Genomic DNA, 18,733 nt, shown 5'->3' with positions numbered 1-18,733 from the left:
AATCAGTGGATTGGGATACAAAATAAGCCACCAGAGCGGCATACAAGCAAATGAGGGAATGCCCATTTTGCAGAATCCAAACAGCATTCAGGCAAAACTGTTACAAATGTACTGACTGAGAATCCCCTTGTCAGCAAAATTTTGTCAGCTATGCGCTCTACCTCCTAATGCATATTAGGATCAGATACATACGTGGGAGGAAAGGGGCAGGATCCCCTACGCCCCCAAAGGATCAAAAATTTATTTTCGATGAAAAAACTTTTTTTTTTAAATTAAAATATCAGTAGAAAATAATTTTATATGTTATTTTCAGCAATCCTTACTTTCAATGCTATTTGAAGGCCAAGAAATCAAAATTTCTCTTCAAGAAATTCATTACAACCCAACCCCTAAGTTTTTTGCCCCCTCCAAAGGTTGATCCTACGTTGAGCCTCTGATCGGATTGCCCTTTGAGAATATACATAGGGAGCTTGATCACCACCATTTGACACGGCTGTAGTGAACTTTGCTATGTATGTACAGGGATTATTTTTTACATGATTATAGACTAAGCAGATTATGTTTTTAGCTTGTGTGTTTTATGTTTATTAATTACTTAAGTATTATTTAGAAGAGTGGTACAGATTGTTGTTGGTTGGTGCAAAGTACCGAGTATTGAGCTCTCATCTTTTTTATCATAGTTTCTCCATATTCCAGTCAATGGCAAGATAGGTGCTTATAAACAACCATTTGAGTAATTTGAATTCTTTTCTATTTAGCTATTGAAGCAAATGGAAAAATTGTGGATGTGTCTGGTCTAAAATAGCTAATGATTATAATTTTTTTCTGAGTGCAAGGTGAGCCCACACCAAATGTGATCAAGTATTTCAGGAGAATAGTAAATAAATACACCAAAAGTGTGTTTGCTTTTTTTTTTTCCACCATACACACAAACCGGGTGTGGTCATAGCTTTCCATTCATACAAGAAAATTGTTTTCACGAGTAGTAGTTTCTTTCCTTGTCCCATAAATCATAGCAGTGTCTCGTCTATGTCATACAGGAGCATAGACAATACAGAGGTTAGAAGGAAATAGTGGCGATCTGCCATTCACGAAAAATTGTATCAGTAGCATAGGCAATAGGGCAAAAGAAGATAGTTAATTCTCCCTGGTCACCATGCATACCCTCGGTGTACCACGTTCCTGCTGTTTGAAGAGCGTGCATCTAGTTATGTACAGGAGTTAAAGAAATTACTCAAGGTCAATGCATGTGATACGCTGGACACAAAACCGTTCAGCTGACTCCCCACCTCTCTATAAATGAGACAGGACATTGGGGGGGGGGGGGTGGTCTGTAGAGCACTTATAAAGGAGAAATGTTAGTTTAGGTGCCCACAAAATAAGGAAAGATTTTTTCTATTTTTTCTTATTCTTGGCATTCCCAATAAAAATGCCATTAACAATTAAAAATATGAAATATTTTTATAAAGAGTGGTTGTTGTTGACATAAGCATCATTCAATTCAACCCCCCACTCATCAAAAGTCAGCAACCCCCCCCCCCCCCCATCGATTCCCTCTACAAAATTGGTTGTTTGTATTGATTCCACTAAATTTGATCCTGCTATAGCTACATTGAATTAACAAAATTGTCATTAAAAACATTCTTTAAATCATAAATAATATACAACATTTTTTGAATATTTCAAAAATGGACGAGAAAACTGAAGTCTTATAAGAAAATCAAATACAGTTAAGTTAAATAAATTAAATACAATTAAGCATTAGATCTTATGCCAGATATAGAGAAATATAGCAATCTGATGAAAAATAGTTACATTAAAAAATTTAAAACTGCAAAACAAACAAATTAAATGATAATTTGCACACAAGTAAATATGAATCTTACTAAAGGTAATCATGAATGAGATTACTATATATTGAACTGAACCCACTTATTTGTACATCCTCCTACCTATTTCTTTCTTAGTTCGACAGACTAGTTCATTAAGATTACGGCTACCAAGACAGATGGCCTCTTTAAAGGGAGGCCCTCACACATATCTATGGAGCACGATATCATTTTTTTTAATACTATAAGTGTACAATAAAAGGGACCTGTGAAATATTCTACTATGGCCGTCTACTGAGGACACCAAGCTAAGGGTCAAGGACACTTAAATTTGAAATCACTAACATTTGTTGGAAGGACTAAATAAAAGAAAATAAAGCATTTTCTTGTCAGAGAAAGACAGAGGTTTCGAAAAAAAACTTTAGCAATCCCACCACCTTCAATTATCTAGAACGTTGAATTTTATTGAATTTTAAAGACACAAACTGTGACTATACTGTAATCTAATTCACAAAATGAGTTTTTGGTTGTGAGGGGGAAAATGTATGTGATATAGCCCTACTATATACATGTACGGTATATAGAAGCTATTGTATATAGCTCAACTATAACAATCAATATTATTTGATCAATAATACAAATACAAGGCCAAAACAGGTAAAATGTCCAACGAGGTGCCTGAGGAAAAAGATGCCTATAACAAATATAGATGTCATATATTTCTAAAATACAGCAACCAAATTAAAAATACAATCATAAAAACTAAAAACCATATATACATTGTAAATATTATACACAATGCCCATAAAAAATATTTATGGTTGCCTTATTCTAAGTATGGATAGCTTCTTGATCTACCTCAACATGTTTATTGCATTTATTTTTTTAAACGTGTTAATTGTGTTAGAATTTACTACTCCTGGGGGTAAGCTATTCCACTTATTAACAACCCTATTAGAGAAAAATTCCCAGCAACACCACAACCTAGACTTGTCCCTTACCAATCGATACTAGTGTTCCCTTGTCAAAGCAGTCGATTGGCAACATATTATTAATTCATAGTCCACCCTATGCTGTTGAAAATCCATCCTGTTGAAAATTTTCTTCATAACTCAAGCCCCGTGTGCCAATAAGGACACGCATAGCTCTTCTCTGCACCCCTTCAACCAAGTCCATGTCCCTCTGGAGGTATGGTCTCCGAAACCTTACAGCATACTGCAGTCCAGGACGAACTAAGCCCCAGAAATGTGGAAGAATGACTTTAAAGGAACTCAAAGAGACCTTTTTGAAAATGAAACTGAGCATTCTATTCAATTTTTTACCACAACTGAATAATGTTCAGGAAACCTAAGCTACTTGTCAATGAGAATCCCCAAATTGGTGACCCTACTTGCATCGGGGATAGTGACACCATAACACTCGTGAGAGAAATGTGGGTTGTTCAAACAGAAATGAGACACCATGCACTTTTCAATGCTAAACATTATGCTCCAATAATTTGCCCATTCTCCAATCTTGTTTAAGTTGGTCTGGAGCAACTCTTTAGCGCTTTGATTCCAGACTATCCCCATTGGCTTCACATCATCTGCAAATTTGTTAACAATCCCAGCGATACCCTAATCGAGTTGATCATGCCCAAGATAATTTCATAAAAACTAAAATGAAATGCATAAAGTACTTTTAGCTTCATTTTATAGGTATTCAAATGGTGAAGCTATTTTGTAACTAATTTTTGTTAGATTAAATTTATGGATCATAATAAAAAAGCACAATTTAAATAATTCATTCTAAAAACATCAAAAATATAATCATTCTTGTAATCAACTTAAAAATACATGTGAATACACATTGTACATGAATTCGAATTCTGTGTTCGTGAACTGACTAATTGTAATATTTATATATTAATTATATATAATACATTTTTCCTTTGTTCAGTCAAAAAATATCTATAAATATATACACATATATATGACTATATAAAATATTAACCAATTAGTACTGTAACAAGGCTGTTGCATAATTCAATTAACTCTAATTTAATAGTATTTTATCATGTGTATATATTGTTTATAATTTTAGTTTTTAATTGGGTTGCTGTATTTTTGAAATATATGACATCCATATTTGTTATGGGCATCTTTTCATCTTTTTCTCAGCCACTTCGTTGGGCATTTTGCCTGTTGTGGCGTTGCATTTGTATTAACATATATTAACCCACTGGAAGGAGTGTCAGCTCCTTGGGGCTACAGAGTGTCTGTCATCGTAATGTTAGTTTTTGTGGAGTTTTATTGTTTTGTGTTTTTTTCAGTTTTGATTGTATGTTTTATGTGTTGTGTTCAGTCCAATAAAATAAAAAATATGTGCCCCAAAAATACAAACCTGTTCTTTCTCAGTGACAACGGAGTGACTATCAGATTTTATCTTAGCAAGTTCATTTTGAATAGCTTGAAGATTTTCGGCAAGTGTGTTCGACTTATTTTTGGCATCATTAAGCAGTTGCTTCAGTTCTAACACCTCTTGATCCCTACTAGATATTGTGTTTTTTACATTGAGTAGCTCTTCACTCTTAGTCTGCATAACACTCTCTTTTTCTTTCAGCAATTTTTCCAAATTTTCCTTTTCTTTTTTCATAAATTCAATACTCTAAAAACACACAAAACCAACATTATATTACAAAGTGCAAATAATACTTTACTTATTATAATATTTTAATAATTAGTATTCAGATCGTGTTGTTGAAAACTGAATAAAACTAAAAACTTTTTGCCAGTCACAGATTTTTTAGATCCTAGGCAATATAGGTTTTGCATATAGTGCACATAGTTTTCATTCAAGACGAAAGTATACACACCAGCATTTAAACAAAATTAAGTGTCTGGAAGTTTTACTTAACTCTTTGACATTACTCAGTAAACATTAAAACATAACATTGGAATAGAAATTGTTTTTTTTTAATGGATAAAAATATGTATATATTTATAAATAACTATATATATAAAAAATGTAGATTAAAAATTTATTAGAGTCCCTCAAAGTCAGAACTTCAAGACAAAAAGATACTGAAAAGACTCTGGCTTTGAATTAGCACAAGAGCGAAAAATGAACATTCAAAGCTATATAAGCCATGATTTTATGATGGGAAATTATGATACAACGAGACAATTAATTTTATTCTAACCAAATTACTTTCAACAACTGCTCTCAAATATTTCTTGTTTAACAAACATTTTCAAGATAAATTATTTACAAGCTTATTATTTTTTGACATTAGTATTTATATATATATATAATTTACCAAGAAAACTCTTCAACTCTTAATGCTGCATTAAAAAAATATCTTGCCTCCTTAAACTGTCAATGCTAAAAGCCACTTATTTTAGCATTGACACACCCAGATATTTGGTAAAGTTGATTTCTCAGTGGAACACTTTCCCTACACCCCCCTTAGTTTGCACCTGCTGAAAATCGGAAGAAAACCTACTTCATTAAAAAAATATATGACATTCTGAAGGTGGTTTAGTGATTTTTACTATGCCACAGATCGGGAAGAATACACTGAGAAACCATTTCACATAAAATATCTACAGTAATTATCTAATCAAAATTAGATATGGTAAAAAGTACAAGCTACCCTGAAAAAACATAGAATAAACCTAACAGAAGAAAATCAGATAATATACACTGTTTGACAAAGCTATAAGTGTTTCTATTTGCAAATGACAAGTAATAAGCAAAAAATACTGTTATACTGTAAAGGAATTAGCAAAGTTAAATAATCGTATCGTTCGAGGAATAATGGTATGAAAGGATGGACTTTGAAATTATGTATTTCAAAGCCATACTAGCCAGGTGTTATCCAGGTGTTAGGAGTTAGAGTCCCAAAGAATATGGATCATGAAAGAAACCTATAAATTTGGCGCGTAGCACGTAAGGAATACAGAATCGAAGAAGTAGTATAAAAAGTAGCGATAAACAGATCTATAAATATGGGGACTGAAATGAATCGCATAAAGGGTGCAGGACACTATGAAAGAAATCGGTATAAGTTGTATAAGAAGAATATGGTAATAAAATTCAGCGGCCGCGCTCATATTTCAATGATATTTGCAGCTGGTCAGAATTTTGTATACATGTAAAAGCGTGAGAAAGTCCAGGGTTAGAGCAGATGGTATTAGGTGAAAGGAGATTTGCGAATTCCGGGAATAGTTCCCACAGGAACGTCAACCGAACCAAAGGGATAGCAGTAGCCAATGAAACGCATGTCCATAGGAAAATGTTATCCAATAATGTAAAGTGAAGAGAAGTTTGGTAAAGAAAATTTAGGAAAGAAAATCGGAATTAGCGAATGAGATGAAGTTTATGGATTATAGGTAGGAGTAGGCGGATAGCCAAAGAAAAATATATATATGAAGTTTGAGGGACACAGGAAATATACTCAGGGAGATATAGAGAGAGACTGAGTGAGTGAGATAGAGAGAGGTTGTGGAAGTCCACAAGATAAGTGTGAGATGGGCAGCTACGCCGTAGTGAAGTTGATCTTCACCGGATTTGGGGTAAGTCACACTTCCGACTTTACGAACCATTTATCACTCTCCATGTAAATTGAAATTATGTAATGCACTATCCTAGCTTCTATTTGTAAATCGTATATTTAATGCCCTTATTTATAGTAGCCTAATAATTAAAGATTAATTAACTGTTATCTTTGTTTCCTTGGACTTGTCATTTACACGGGCCTGTGGTTATTGACTTAGATTCACTGCGAAATGAATATCTATGGAGCACAAAATTCGTAAGATTATGAATAAAATTCGATCACGGCATTTTGGGATGTTTACATTAGTGGGATGATTAGAATCAATGTTGCAGTAGGGTCACACTCGATATACAATAAAAACATGAGTCCGTTAACAATACTTGCTCATGGCAAAAACAAGTCAACAACCTCAACAAGTCAAATTCTGATGACTTGAATATCTGTTTCGATACATTTTCTTCCTGTTCCAGAAACTTCAATATTCTTTTGATATTAAAATTTTTCCTCAAGTCAAAGCTTTCTTCCTTTAACTCAAAGTTTTTAGGTATGAGATAAATTTTGGAAAAATTGTATTTATCTTTTCTTTGAGGAATTACAGTGCGCGATACATAAATAAAGGAACTCCTTTCTCTTCCTCCCCTCCCGTTCTAGTTTTTTTTTTTTTTTTTTGATAAACGAGTCACAATAAACTTGTCATCTATGCTTGCAAATCTTTTATTTTATGTATGGTCACTTCGAAATTGACATTTTGCTTTTACCCAGTTGCGAGTGGATTCAGTTTTGTAACATCAATACAAATTTTGACTGTGTAGATTTTTCAAAAATCTTGTGAAAGTTGGAAATTTCAGGTTTGTAAGGGAAAAATAAAAAATAATTGATAAGATAGGAAGAGATCCAAATCTCAAGAAAAAAATCAAAGTTGAAAAGACAGACATCCCTCTGTTTCATTCTCGCTGAAACATTCGTCCGAGTGGAAGACGATAGAAGACGAAGTGAACTCTTTGAGTTATTGCATTTAATACACATACACATGATATAGGATGAAGCACGAATAGAAATAGATGTTAACGCGTTGGCTACATGATTGCGAATGCTCGAGAGAGCGTGAGACACAGAAGCAGAACAGACAGCAATCTTAAATCACTTGAACATTATAAACAAAGCACAGAATAAGGTCTATTAGATGCTGCCATCTATATTAACGAAATAGATCACAGCACCCCTCCCTTCTTAGTTAGGAAAGTCGTCGATTCCCAGTCGTTTTGGGCGAATGATTGTTCGTTTCGGTCTCGGAGTCTTTGTTGCCACAGTTCCGTTATCGTTTGGTATCTGCTCGTTTGCAAACGTTGAACTTGAAGGTTCTGCACTAGTCTCTGTTGACACATCTGCAGGAATTGGACTCGATCCGGAAATCTCTGAACTTGTAGGATCTGTAGGATAACGGTTCATCATTTGGTCAGCGTGACGTCGGACAACATCTCCGGTATTGGTGATGGCTTTGTATGACACTGGTCCGGTTGGTTTCACAACAGTAGCCGGAATCCAGGATGCACCCTGGCTATAATTTCTGATGTAGACAGCATCTTTGGCATCGAATCGTCTCACTTTTCGTTGCTTTTGCTCTGTAGCTGCATCTTGCTCTTGTTTCCACCTTCTATCACCCACCAAGTCTGGATGAAGACGGTCCAAGACAGTAGTCAGCCTCCTTCCCATCAGCAGCTCAGCTGGACTGACCCCTGTTACTGAAGATGGCGTGATGTGTTGATGAAGTAGGAAATTGGAAAGACGCTTTCTCCAGGAACCTGAAACGATGCGTTTTAGAGAGTCCTTCACCGACTGGACAGTTCTCTCTGCTTGACCATTTGCACATGGTCTATAAGGAGCAATCAGTGCTTGACGAATACCATTACTTTCTAGGAAACGGCGAAAATCGTTAGATGTGAACTGAGGTCCATTATCGGAAACTACAACATCCGGCAAACCATGAGTAGCGAAAATCTCGCGCAGCACATCGATGGTTTCGGTGGCAGTAGTTGATGTCATTCGTCGTACTTCAGTCCACTTGGAGTAAGAGTCAATCAAAATCAAGAAGTTTTGTCCTTGAAATGGTCCAGCGAAATCTATGTGAACTCGAGACCAAGGCTTTGTCGTTATTTCCCACGGATGGATTGGAACTTTGGGAGGTGCATGCCTTGTACGTTGACAGTTCGTACATCTTCTTACGTAGTTTTCAATATCAGCATCCATGCCTTGCCACCATACGAACGATCTTGCAAGAGCTTTCATGCGTTCAACGCCTGGATGCGCGACATGCAATTCACTTAAAACTCGAGATCGACCTGGCACTGGAATAATTACTCTATTTCCCCATAATAAGCAATTTTTATGCACTGATAGTTCATTCCTTTTTATGAAATAAGTTCGAAACTGTGAATTTTTCATCTCAACAGGCCAACCTTTTAGTACCCAGTTCAACACTCTAGAAAGTATTGGATCTCTAATAGTCATTTTTGAGATATCCACAGCATGAAGTGGTGGATTTTCTAATTCTTCTATGAATAGCACTTCTAATGGAGAAGTGACCATGGATTCGGGAGTTTTTGCATTCGGTAATCTGCTTAGGGCATCCGCATTACCAATTTTCTTTCCCGGCTTATGAATTAACAAAAAATCATATGCATTTAGAAGCAAACTCCACCTTAGCATTCGCGGAGATAAAATCTCTTTCGTGGGCTTATTTTTATTGAAAATTCCCAACAGAGGTTGGTGGTCAGTAACTATAGTGAATGAGTGACCATACAGAAAATGATGAAACTTTTTTACTCCAAATACTATACCCAAAGCTTCCTTATCGATTTGAGCATAGTTCCGTTCTGTAGTAGTTAAAGTTCTCGAGGCATAAGCTATTGGTGCTTCTGAACCATCAGGAAGTACGTGACTCAAAACCGCACCAACTCCAAAAGGTGAAGCATCGCATGCCAACACAATGGGAAGCTTTTCATCGAAAGGAACTAACACACAATCCGAACTTAACAATTCCTTCAGAGAATTGAAGGCATCATCGTGGATCTTTGACCATTTGAATGGTGCATTTTGATCCAGTAATCTATGCAACACTTCCGCAACTGTAGCCTTATCCTTAAGAAAACTGTTATAGAAATTTATCAGTCCTAAAAATGCCTGCAATTGTTGTTTGTTTTTTGGAATGGGAGTCGAACGTATTGCTTCAATTTTCGAATTGGAAGGGTGAATACCCGCAGCATCGATACGGTACCCTAAAAATTCAATTTCAGTGACTCCAAAAAGACATTTTTCTCTTTTAGCACGTAATCCGACATTTTTAAGTTTGTCTAGCACGCATTCTAATCTTGATGCTAATTGATCTAGAGAATTAGCCCTGATCAAAACGTCATCAAAATATGGAACTACTCCTTCCAAATTTGAAAACAAATTTTCGATCATATTTTGGAAAATTCCAGGAGCAACATTAACACCATATTGCAATCTGTTAACCTTGAAAGCACCCTTGTGAGTTACAATTGTCTGGGCCTCGGCTGAAGTTTCGTCTACACGAAGCTGTAAATAAGCCTGAGCTAAATCTATTTTAGCGTAATATCCTCCACCCTTCAGGTTTGACAATAACTGATTAACAGCTGGAATTGGATAGGGGTGAGCATTCATGGCCTTATTCAAAGTTACCTTATAATCCCCACATAATCTAACGTCACCTGAAGGTTTAATAACGGGAACAACAGGAGTTGACCACTTTGGGTTCGAAATAGGTTCAATAACTCCTTCATCCTGAAGTTTTTTCAAAGCAATCTCGATTTTTGGTTTCATTGCAAGTGGAACATTCCTAGCCTTGAGTCGAATGGGAGGAAATTGAGGATCAAGAGGTAAAGACACGACAGGTCCTGCAAATGTACCCAATCCAGCATCAAAAACCTCGCTATATTTTTGAATTACAAAATCCACAGGATTAGATTCAATCTTTTTGACTCCATTCAATGAAATACCCAGAGGCTCAAACCATGACAAACCCAAAATATTTGTGCATTTACATTTTGAAATTAGCAATTGTAATCTGACTTTCTTGTTCCCAAATTGTACTTCTACTATGCATGAACCTAGAAGTGAAATTAAATTTCCTTGAAAATCCTGCAACTTCACAAAAGTGTTTCTAATCTTAGGTTTGCAGCAACCAAACAAAGTTTCAAAAGTTTCTTTAGAAATTATAGAATAATAAGATCCAGAATCAATCTCCATTTTTAATGCATGGTTGTTCAATAAAACCTCGATACCTTGTTTGAAACCAGAAAAGTTAACTACAGAATTCGAATATTCATTTTCGGTTTTAATTTCATGTGTATTATGTGTGTATGCTTTATTTTTCTGAATACTCTTGGCCCGGCATACAGTTTGTACATGCCCTTTCTTGCCACAGTGCCTGCAAGTCGCTGATTTGAAACGACAATTAGAACGGTCATGTCGTCCACCACAACCAAAACATACATAACTGTTATTAGAAAAATCATCCTTTGAAACATTTTTTTGTTTCGAATTAAATTTCTTTTTACACTTCACTTGATCAACGAAATCAGAAGTTCCTGAATTAGAAACTTGAGAATTTTGAGAATGAATTTGTTTTGATTGTGAAAACGCAGTTTCAGCTGCAAGGCACTTGGCAACAGCATCGTCAAAATTCAATTTTGGCTCTGCCAGTAACTTCCGTTGAGTTCCTTCATCTCGTAATCCACATACCAACTGATCGCGCAATCGTTCAGCAAGAGTAGTACCAAAATTACAATTTTCAGCTAATTTTCTTAATTCGGTAACGTACGAATTTACTGACTCATTGTTTAACTGTACTCTCTTATGAAATTTAAATCTGCAATAAATTTCGGAGGGTTGTGGGCAGAAATGATTCTTCAGTAGTTCGAGTATGTTATCGAAACTCACATCAGAAATCTGCTGAGGCGACACAAGGGAACGCAAAATCCCTAGCGTTTTTATTCCGCACACAGCCAAAAGAACAGCCCTTTTCTTTTCAGGAAGCGTTATCGCATTTGCTTCCAAGAAAAAAGTCAGCTGTTGTATATATAAATCCCAGGACCCCGAATTTGAGGTATCGAACTCAGGCATAGACCCAATTGTTGCCATGTTAGAATTTTATAAACATCAATATAAATAGGTACCAGTGCCACGAAACTCGAGCGTGATAAGGAAAAGCAATGTCGAAATAAACATACCAGCTCTCATCAGGCATCAGTTTGGTAAACATCCCATAGTTCGTCGCCAGTTTTATGTTTCATTCTCGCTGAAACATTCGTCCGAGTGGAAGACGATAGAAGACGAAGTGAACTCTTTGAGTTATTGCATTTAATACACATACACATGATATAGGATGAAGCACGAATAGAAATAGATGTTAACGCGTTGGCTACATGATTGCGAATGCTCGAGAGAGCGTGAGACACAGAAGCAGAACAGACAGCAATCTTAAATCACTTGAACATTATAAACAAAGCACAGAATAAGGTCTATTAGATGCTGCCATCTATATTAACGAAATAGATCACAGCACCCTCCAAATTCAGTATCAACAATCTTAACACTTTTGGGTCTGAGCTATTTCGACTATGTTTGTCCCAGTAAACTGAGGGTTTTTGGCTCTTTTCATGATTTTTTTTTAAAAATACTTAGAATATATACATCTCAACAGTTTTTTTAACTAGAAATTTCAAACTCTTTTCTTTCATAATATAGCAATTATTTAAAGGTACTATAAACTAATATTTAATGAGAAATAATTAAAAAGTATGTTTTAGAGTTTTAAAAAAAGTTCCGCATAAGAATTTTAGCATAAAATTTCAAATAATTCTGAATAAAACCTTATCCAAATGTTGTACAAATATCTAAAAATTGTTTTTATTAAAAAAATATCATTCTGTCATCAACAAACATGGCTACCTTACCTAGGAAGACAAATGTGTTTCAACTATACTTACGCTATATCCGTTGGCTCTGCTGCCATCTATATATATATAATATAATTTTTTTTTTTTGGAACTATAGAAGATTTATAGATTATGTTTAAGAACACTGGAAACATATATATTCAGTCATTTTATAGCTACTATAGTTAAAAGTTAAGCCCGAGTCAGACTTAGTTCCCTTGAACAAAAACGGCATCCCGAGTCAGGCTCGGGCTTAGACCCGAAAGTGTTAAAAAAACAAGGACATTTGTGCAAGGTTCTCTCCAAACGTGAATGAAACACGATGCATTATAAAATTACTGAAATTTTTTTACAGGAAATTATTTTTCTTTCTCTCTTTATTCATAAGTTTAATTTATACAAATATTTGTATATGCCTGTGCTCATAATACGTATGTCCATGAGTTTTTTTTTTTTTCAATATTCCATTCAATAATTAGGCATTAGAATAATTCATCCTTGCAAATTTCTTCCTGTCCAGTAGTTTGAAATTTTTTGCTAATACAATATTTGAAAATGGACTGGTATTATAAAGAATCCTTCTTTTACTGTGAAAAAAACCCCTGAAGATTCTCTTTATCTTAAAATCAAGAAATATATTTAAACAAATGTTTTCTTTTATAGTTACAAGTAGCTTGAAAAAAAGAAATAAATTCAATTTTTAACTCTCAAGTTACCACTGTATTATATTTTTTTGCATATGGATTAATATGACAAGGAGATTTTTCTTTCAAGTACCAGTGTTTCTATCAATATGAAATTTAAGTGTTGTCTCTTTGAAAATAACAAAAACCTTTTTGTGGTGTGTGTGTGTAAAGGATATATGCACTCTATTTGATGAAACAATACAGATATACATATACCTTCTCAAGTTCAATCCTTACAGTCTCGTTTTCAGATTTCATGTCTAAAATTTTGTTTTGTAGCAGCACAACACTCTCCGATTTGTCCTTGCTCAGACAAGAAACTTCAATTCTAACTTCATCCAGCTCAGAAGATGCTTTCTCTGCCAATATTTTTTTCTCTTCTAGCTCTTTGGATAACACTGATACCTCTTCCTTGAGTTTTACATACAGTTGATCTTTTTCATTCAAATGATTTGTCAGCTTCTCTATTTCCTTGTTGAACAGTGTAGTTTTCTAAGCATTGAAAATGTTAAAAAATCATAGTTTTATTGTGTCATTCTTTGTATCAGTATTTACTAACCAAAATCTTCAAAAAAAAAGGGGGGGGGGGCTCACATGAATTACTTGATTGATATTTCCCTATACAGTAAAGATAAACAAAAAAACTCCCTCTTTCTCTCTCTCACACTAACAGTAAATTCCAAAATGTTATTTTTTAATCTTACTCTAATGACTTTTCACAGAAATACAGTGGAACTTCAGTTAACAAACTTAATTCATTCCACCAATCGTTATCCGAATCATATCTGTGTTCATTATCCGAATCACTCACACACAACAAATCAAACTTCCCCATAGGAAACAATGGAAACTGGTAATTTCTTTTATAATTATTCATTCAAATAAAAATGACTAATAAAAATCGCATTCAATCGATAGTACAGAGCAATAACGTAATAAATAATACAATAAAACATATATAATATAAATAGCGCCATAAATAAACATACAATACGATTATCTTTACAAATTAACTTATTCCGAAAAACTAGAGGGAGGACTATTGTTTAGGATGATTTACCGACTCTCTCTAATGTTTGCAAACTTGTTATATTTTTGTGTGACTTTGAAAAAGAACCTATCCAATGACACACTTTTGCCTCCTTTTTAGGATTTCTCAGAAATCGGAAATTGCATTGTCGTCAGACAGATTCATTGCTCGCTTTGCTACAGCTTTATTTTATTGGTTCTTTTCTATAAAATTTTGCACAGATTCCCACATTCTATATATATCTACCTAATTTCATTTGAAAAGTGAGACACTTCTCTCTTCCTCAGACAAGGTACCATCCATGAAATCTTGCTGTTGCGTGCAGCCGCTGTGGTGGTCGAGTGATCATAGTGACGGACTCGCATCACGAGGATCCGGGTTCGAACCCCACCGGCGCCACAGTGGTGGTCGGCTGAAGTTGGTTTTCTGTGGTTTCCAACTTCAAGGCGCGAATGCAAACCGATCTCCCCGTTAAAAAGTCTCGCCACAGAGAGCAACAGGCCTACAACATTACAAATATTCAATAAATACACTTCATTCACAATTTCAAGTATAGATGACAGCACTGAAATATCAGACACCACACTAGCTACACACCCAGACTGTTAGGTGCACTCACTTTGTTCCAGACTTTGCCACGAAGCTGGGCTGGAAGAGATTTCGGCAATGGGATAAGTCCGGTGGCAGAGACCCTGGACTTTCATTCATGCTGTTGCGTGCAAAGGATCATCATGGTGCATCAATTCATACATGGTCAACTCTTAGCCATGTTCTATCATTAGTTGTTGAATGTCATGTACCCCCCCCCCCTCCTCTGAAATGTGGGAAAATGAAAAAAAAGAGAGTAAAAGATAGCCAAATCCATCAGTTTGGTCCTTCCTCCAAAAGAAATTTCTGGCTGCAGGCCTGCTAGAATGTATGAGATATGAAGCAACACTTCAAGCTCTAACTTACTCAGCAAACTAGATGCAGTCCTCTTAAAGTGTAGGCTTGCATTGCTGTTGTAGTGACTGATCATAGACGATGTCCTGTGATGTCTTTTCAGGGATTAAAACACTTACCGTTGATAAGATCTCCATATCTAAGCGATTGATGGGGTAATTACAAGACTATTTCGTTGCTTCAGCCATGACATGGCTGATCTTGAAGGCAGCATCAAGCTTGACAAAGAAAAGTTTGAACTTGTCCTTTGAGATTGTTGACAGTTTTGCATGGACAACTTGAACTCAATCACTCTCTTGCTGCTTCGCCATGGCGACAAGTTCTTGTCCAGTTTGAATCTCATCGAGTCACCAGTAAAGGCAATGACAATGAGGAAATGCAAGTTATACTTTTAGAAACATGAACATTTATTTATATACACGGACAAGTTACACAAGGCATCCATCATCTAACAAAATTTTCAAATTTCTCATGATCCGTTGCCAGGTTACAATCTTTGGCAAGGCAAAAAAACTACAACACAAAGCATGATGTCACAAGGCATCAGCATGATCAGTCATTACACTGTGGAGAATAACAGCAAATCGTTTGGATGGGGTGAATCTACTTATTTCACTTTTCTAGCACAACTGTTACAAGATGTTTTGGTACTATCCATCTTATTCATTATACATCGAACTCTGACAATTCCTTTGTGATCATACACAAATATTATCATTCACTTGACCATTGATTGCCATTGTTTAAATAGTTTAGTTAAATTAAGATGTTTTGAGACAGACTTCTCACTTATACATGGTTCTTTGCAAAAAGTTGATTAATTCTAATTTTTAAATATATTGTAAGAACCAAAGCCACCAGTAAAAAACAAAGTTGGGCAAAACGAAAGCCCTGTCCACACTCAGCTATACTGAAAAAAACGTTGAAATTTTTGATTTTTGCTAAATATATCTGTTTTTGTACATCAGAGAGCAAAAGTGTAAATTACAATATTGTAGAAGACAAAATTTGCTACAAGTTTTGTATTTATGATTCTTTCTACAGGCTTTAGTTGTTGAACTACAAAACAGTGAATGTGCTATAATTTTTGCAAAATTATGAAACACACACACATTGCAGAAATATTGATGCAGAATTTTATTGAATATTGGTGATTAAATACTATTAATTTATTACACATTATATAATTAAACATTAAATATTAATAAATTTTCAAAGTAAACACAAAATTAAAAGTAGGTAAATACAAATACAATCAAATATTAATTGTTATTGCATGATGATGTAAAAATCGCTAATTAAAAAAGTGAAGTTTTTCACTACAATCTCACTTCACAAAAATTTTGATTCATTGCAGTTCTATAATTTAGCTCGCTTTGAAGGTCCTCATAGCGAATAATCCTCATTGTCACTCATTATGTTCACTGTAATGGGAGTGAGCAGAGGATTGGTGTTAAGCCCCTCAATTTGCTCAAGAACATTCAGAGCTGCATCTTCATTTATATCACTGTCTTCCAAAATAGGAGTAAGAGTGTTTTGGCATGATATAAATTTCAGTAAAGATTGAGGGTGCAGGATTCTTACAGGCTTGAACTGATGAGAGCCCTTGATCTCCAACTTTGTCCTTGATCTTTGCAAATCCAACCCCAGCCTTATAGGTTGTCTTTCAAACCCAAACCCCTTCTAGACTGTGTGGTATGTTTGAAAGGAACGGTATCAGGAAGCGTCTTGTGTCTGTGGCAGTCTTGCAAGACTTAATTTGCTGGTCTTTGTAGCAGCCTTGATGAAATGCAGATAATTGAGGTGATCCAAATTTTGTGCGTTTATGTCACCCCATACAAAATGACGAGATACTTCTCCCCTGGGTTGGCTATCTCCTCAGAAAAGGAGTGTTGTCGTAAGAACACAAACTAATTTTTTTAGCTGAGGATTTTATTTTTAGTATTCCACTGCACAATGGATCTTCTTTTTTAGCGTTTAATTTTGCCTAGGCCAAAAATGGCGGATGTGGTATTATATACACTGATGGCATGCACGAAAAGGACAACACTTGGTGGACTGCTTGATGAATCATATTTGAAGGAGGAACTACAATACAGTAAGCCAGCAGACCCACCCCTTCCACTCTTGTGTAGGTACACATTGTAAGAGCCAATCTAGTGAGAAACATCAACCAATCAGTATCTACCCAAATGATGACTTGTTTGTAGGCTGAAACCTTAGAAAGTGCTGTCTTCACAATATCAGCAACTGTATCTTCCACAATTGCTTCATGTCAATGCTGTGTTGCAAAGCAATGCGATGTGAGACGTCTTTTGTTCCCTTCATTAGTAAGAATTTTTTTCCTGTTTCCCTGAGACGAGTGTTGCTTCGTGTAATAAGATTATGTCTGCACCACACTGCACAGTGAATCGAAGGATATGTTCTGCACTTTTAGTATTTCTTCAGGCTGCATCTATTGAATAACCATAGAAAACTACGGACCCATTGCTACCAAAGTGTTTTTGTACATAAGTGACATGCCTAGTGAGGATTGAGCCAACAGAGTCGTTGTGATGCCAGACTACTTTGTGTAACAGACACCTACCATCAACCATGACAAATGTATTTTTGCCAAATGTCACACTGCTGGAGACTGGAATAAAAGCTGAGTACATAGAGGATTTTGCTCCCTTTTGCATCCCTTTTTCTGAGAACAAAGACATTGGGAAGGGTGCAAGTTCATATTCTAAGTACAAGTACTCCTCCAACTCCTTGTCAGACCTTTTCATGACTCTTTGGAAAAGTCTCAACGGATAAATTTCTATTCTCTTGTGGCCTACTTTTACAGTGCTCAGGATGGATGATAGAGTGACCACTTAGTCCTTATGTTTAAATCTTACTTTTCCATAGTTGCTGCCAATGATTCTTGAAATCCCTTGTATTCCAATTTGGTGAGCTTGTGGCGAATTATCTGTTCACATCTGATAACTTCACTGTTGATGGAAATTATTTTATCAGTCTTGGGAAAGGGATAATGTGCAAACTAATTTCTCAGTTTTGCGAAGTCAGCATCATCTCTAATAATTCATGAAGGTCTCATATCCACATGCTGGTCAACTGTGAAAGAATTGAGCCCACAAAAACTCTCAATTTCATCGCAAAAATGTACTGAAAAAATTCATTCCCATAGTCTACCATGCAAGAACACTATCTGTGATCCCACGCCCATGAGCAGTCCTCACTATAACTTTCATTAACTTCCATAACTTCTAACATTCCTCTCTTTGGACCAAATTCAAGGCATATTATGGTTTTTTTACAATATCAGCTTTGTACTCTTCAGTAAGCATAACTACACATTTTTGGTGTCTCCCAGCAATTGAACATCTTCCGTTTGTACTGAATAATGATAGAAAATGTGGTACAATAAATGTAATTAATTTGTTTAAAGAAGTTCTTGTGGAAACTGGAGATTATAGCACCTTTTTTTCTGGATTTTGCAAAAATTCACATTTTTGCTTCTCTGCAGTTTAGTAACTATAGTCCATAGAAAAAAAATCATAGCCACAAAATTTGTAACAAATTTTGTTCTCTTCAATACTGTAATTCACACCTTTGCTCTCCAAAGCACAAAAATCGAAATGTAAAGAAAAAACAAAAAAGTCTGAAAATTTTCATGTTCTTTTAATATAACTTTGCTTGCACAGGGATTTCGTTTCTGCAAACTTGGTTTTTTTATTAGTGGCCTTGGTCCCTACAACATATCC

General features: G+C 35.4%; 1 protein-coding gene across 1 annotated transcript in view; it reads right to left on the bottom strand.

The window, feature by feature from the left end:
* LOC149075232 (uncharacterized) overlaps positions 1-18,733 on the bottom strand; it is a 95,553-nt gene that overhangs the window by 43,942 nt on the left and 32,878 nt on the right. Inside the window, exons 10-11 of the mRNA XM_089242519.1 lie at positions 13,229-13,504; positions 4,212-4,475 (exon numbers count right to left, since the gene is read on the bottom strand). Coding sequence (XP_089098645.1) covers positions 4,212-4,475; positions 13,229-13,504 — 540 coding nt within the window. The remainder of the gene's footprint in view (positions 1-4,211; positions 4,476-13,228; positions 13,505-18,733) is intronic.

The sequence above is a fragment of the Pholcus phalangioides genome, unplaced genomic scaffold (genome assembly GCF_987345545.1).
Source record: "Pholcus phalangioides strain wild (caught in Gottingen) unplaced genomic scaffold, Ppha-v1.0 ptg000015l_1, whole genome shotgun sequence".
Classification (NCBI taxonomy): domain Eukaryota; kingdom Metazoa; phylum Arthropoda; class Arachnida; order Araneae; family Pholcidae; genus Pholcus; species Pholcus phalangioides.
The sequence above is the reverse complement of the archived record's forward strand: the minus strand, read 5'-3'. Positions and strand labels throughout refer to the sequence as shown.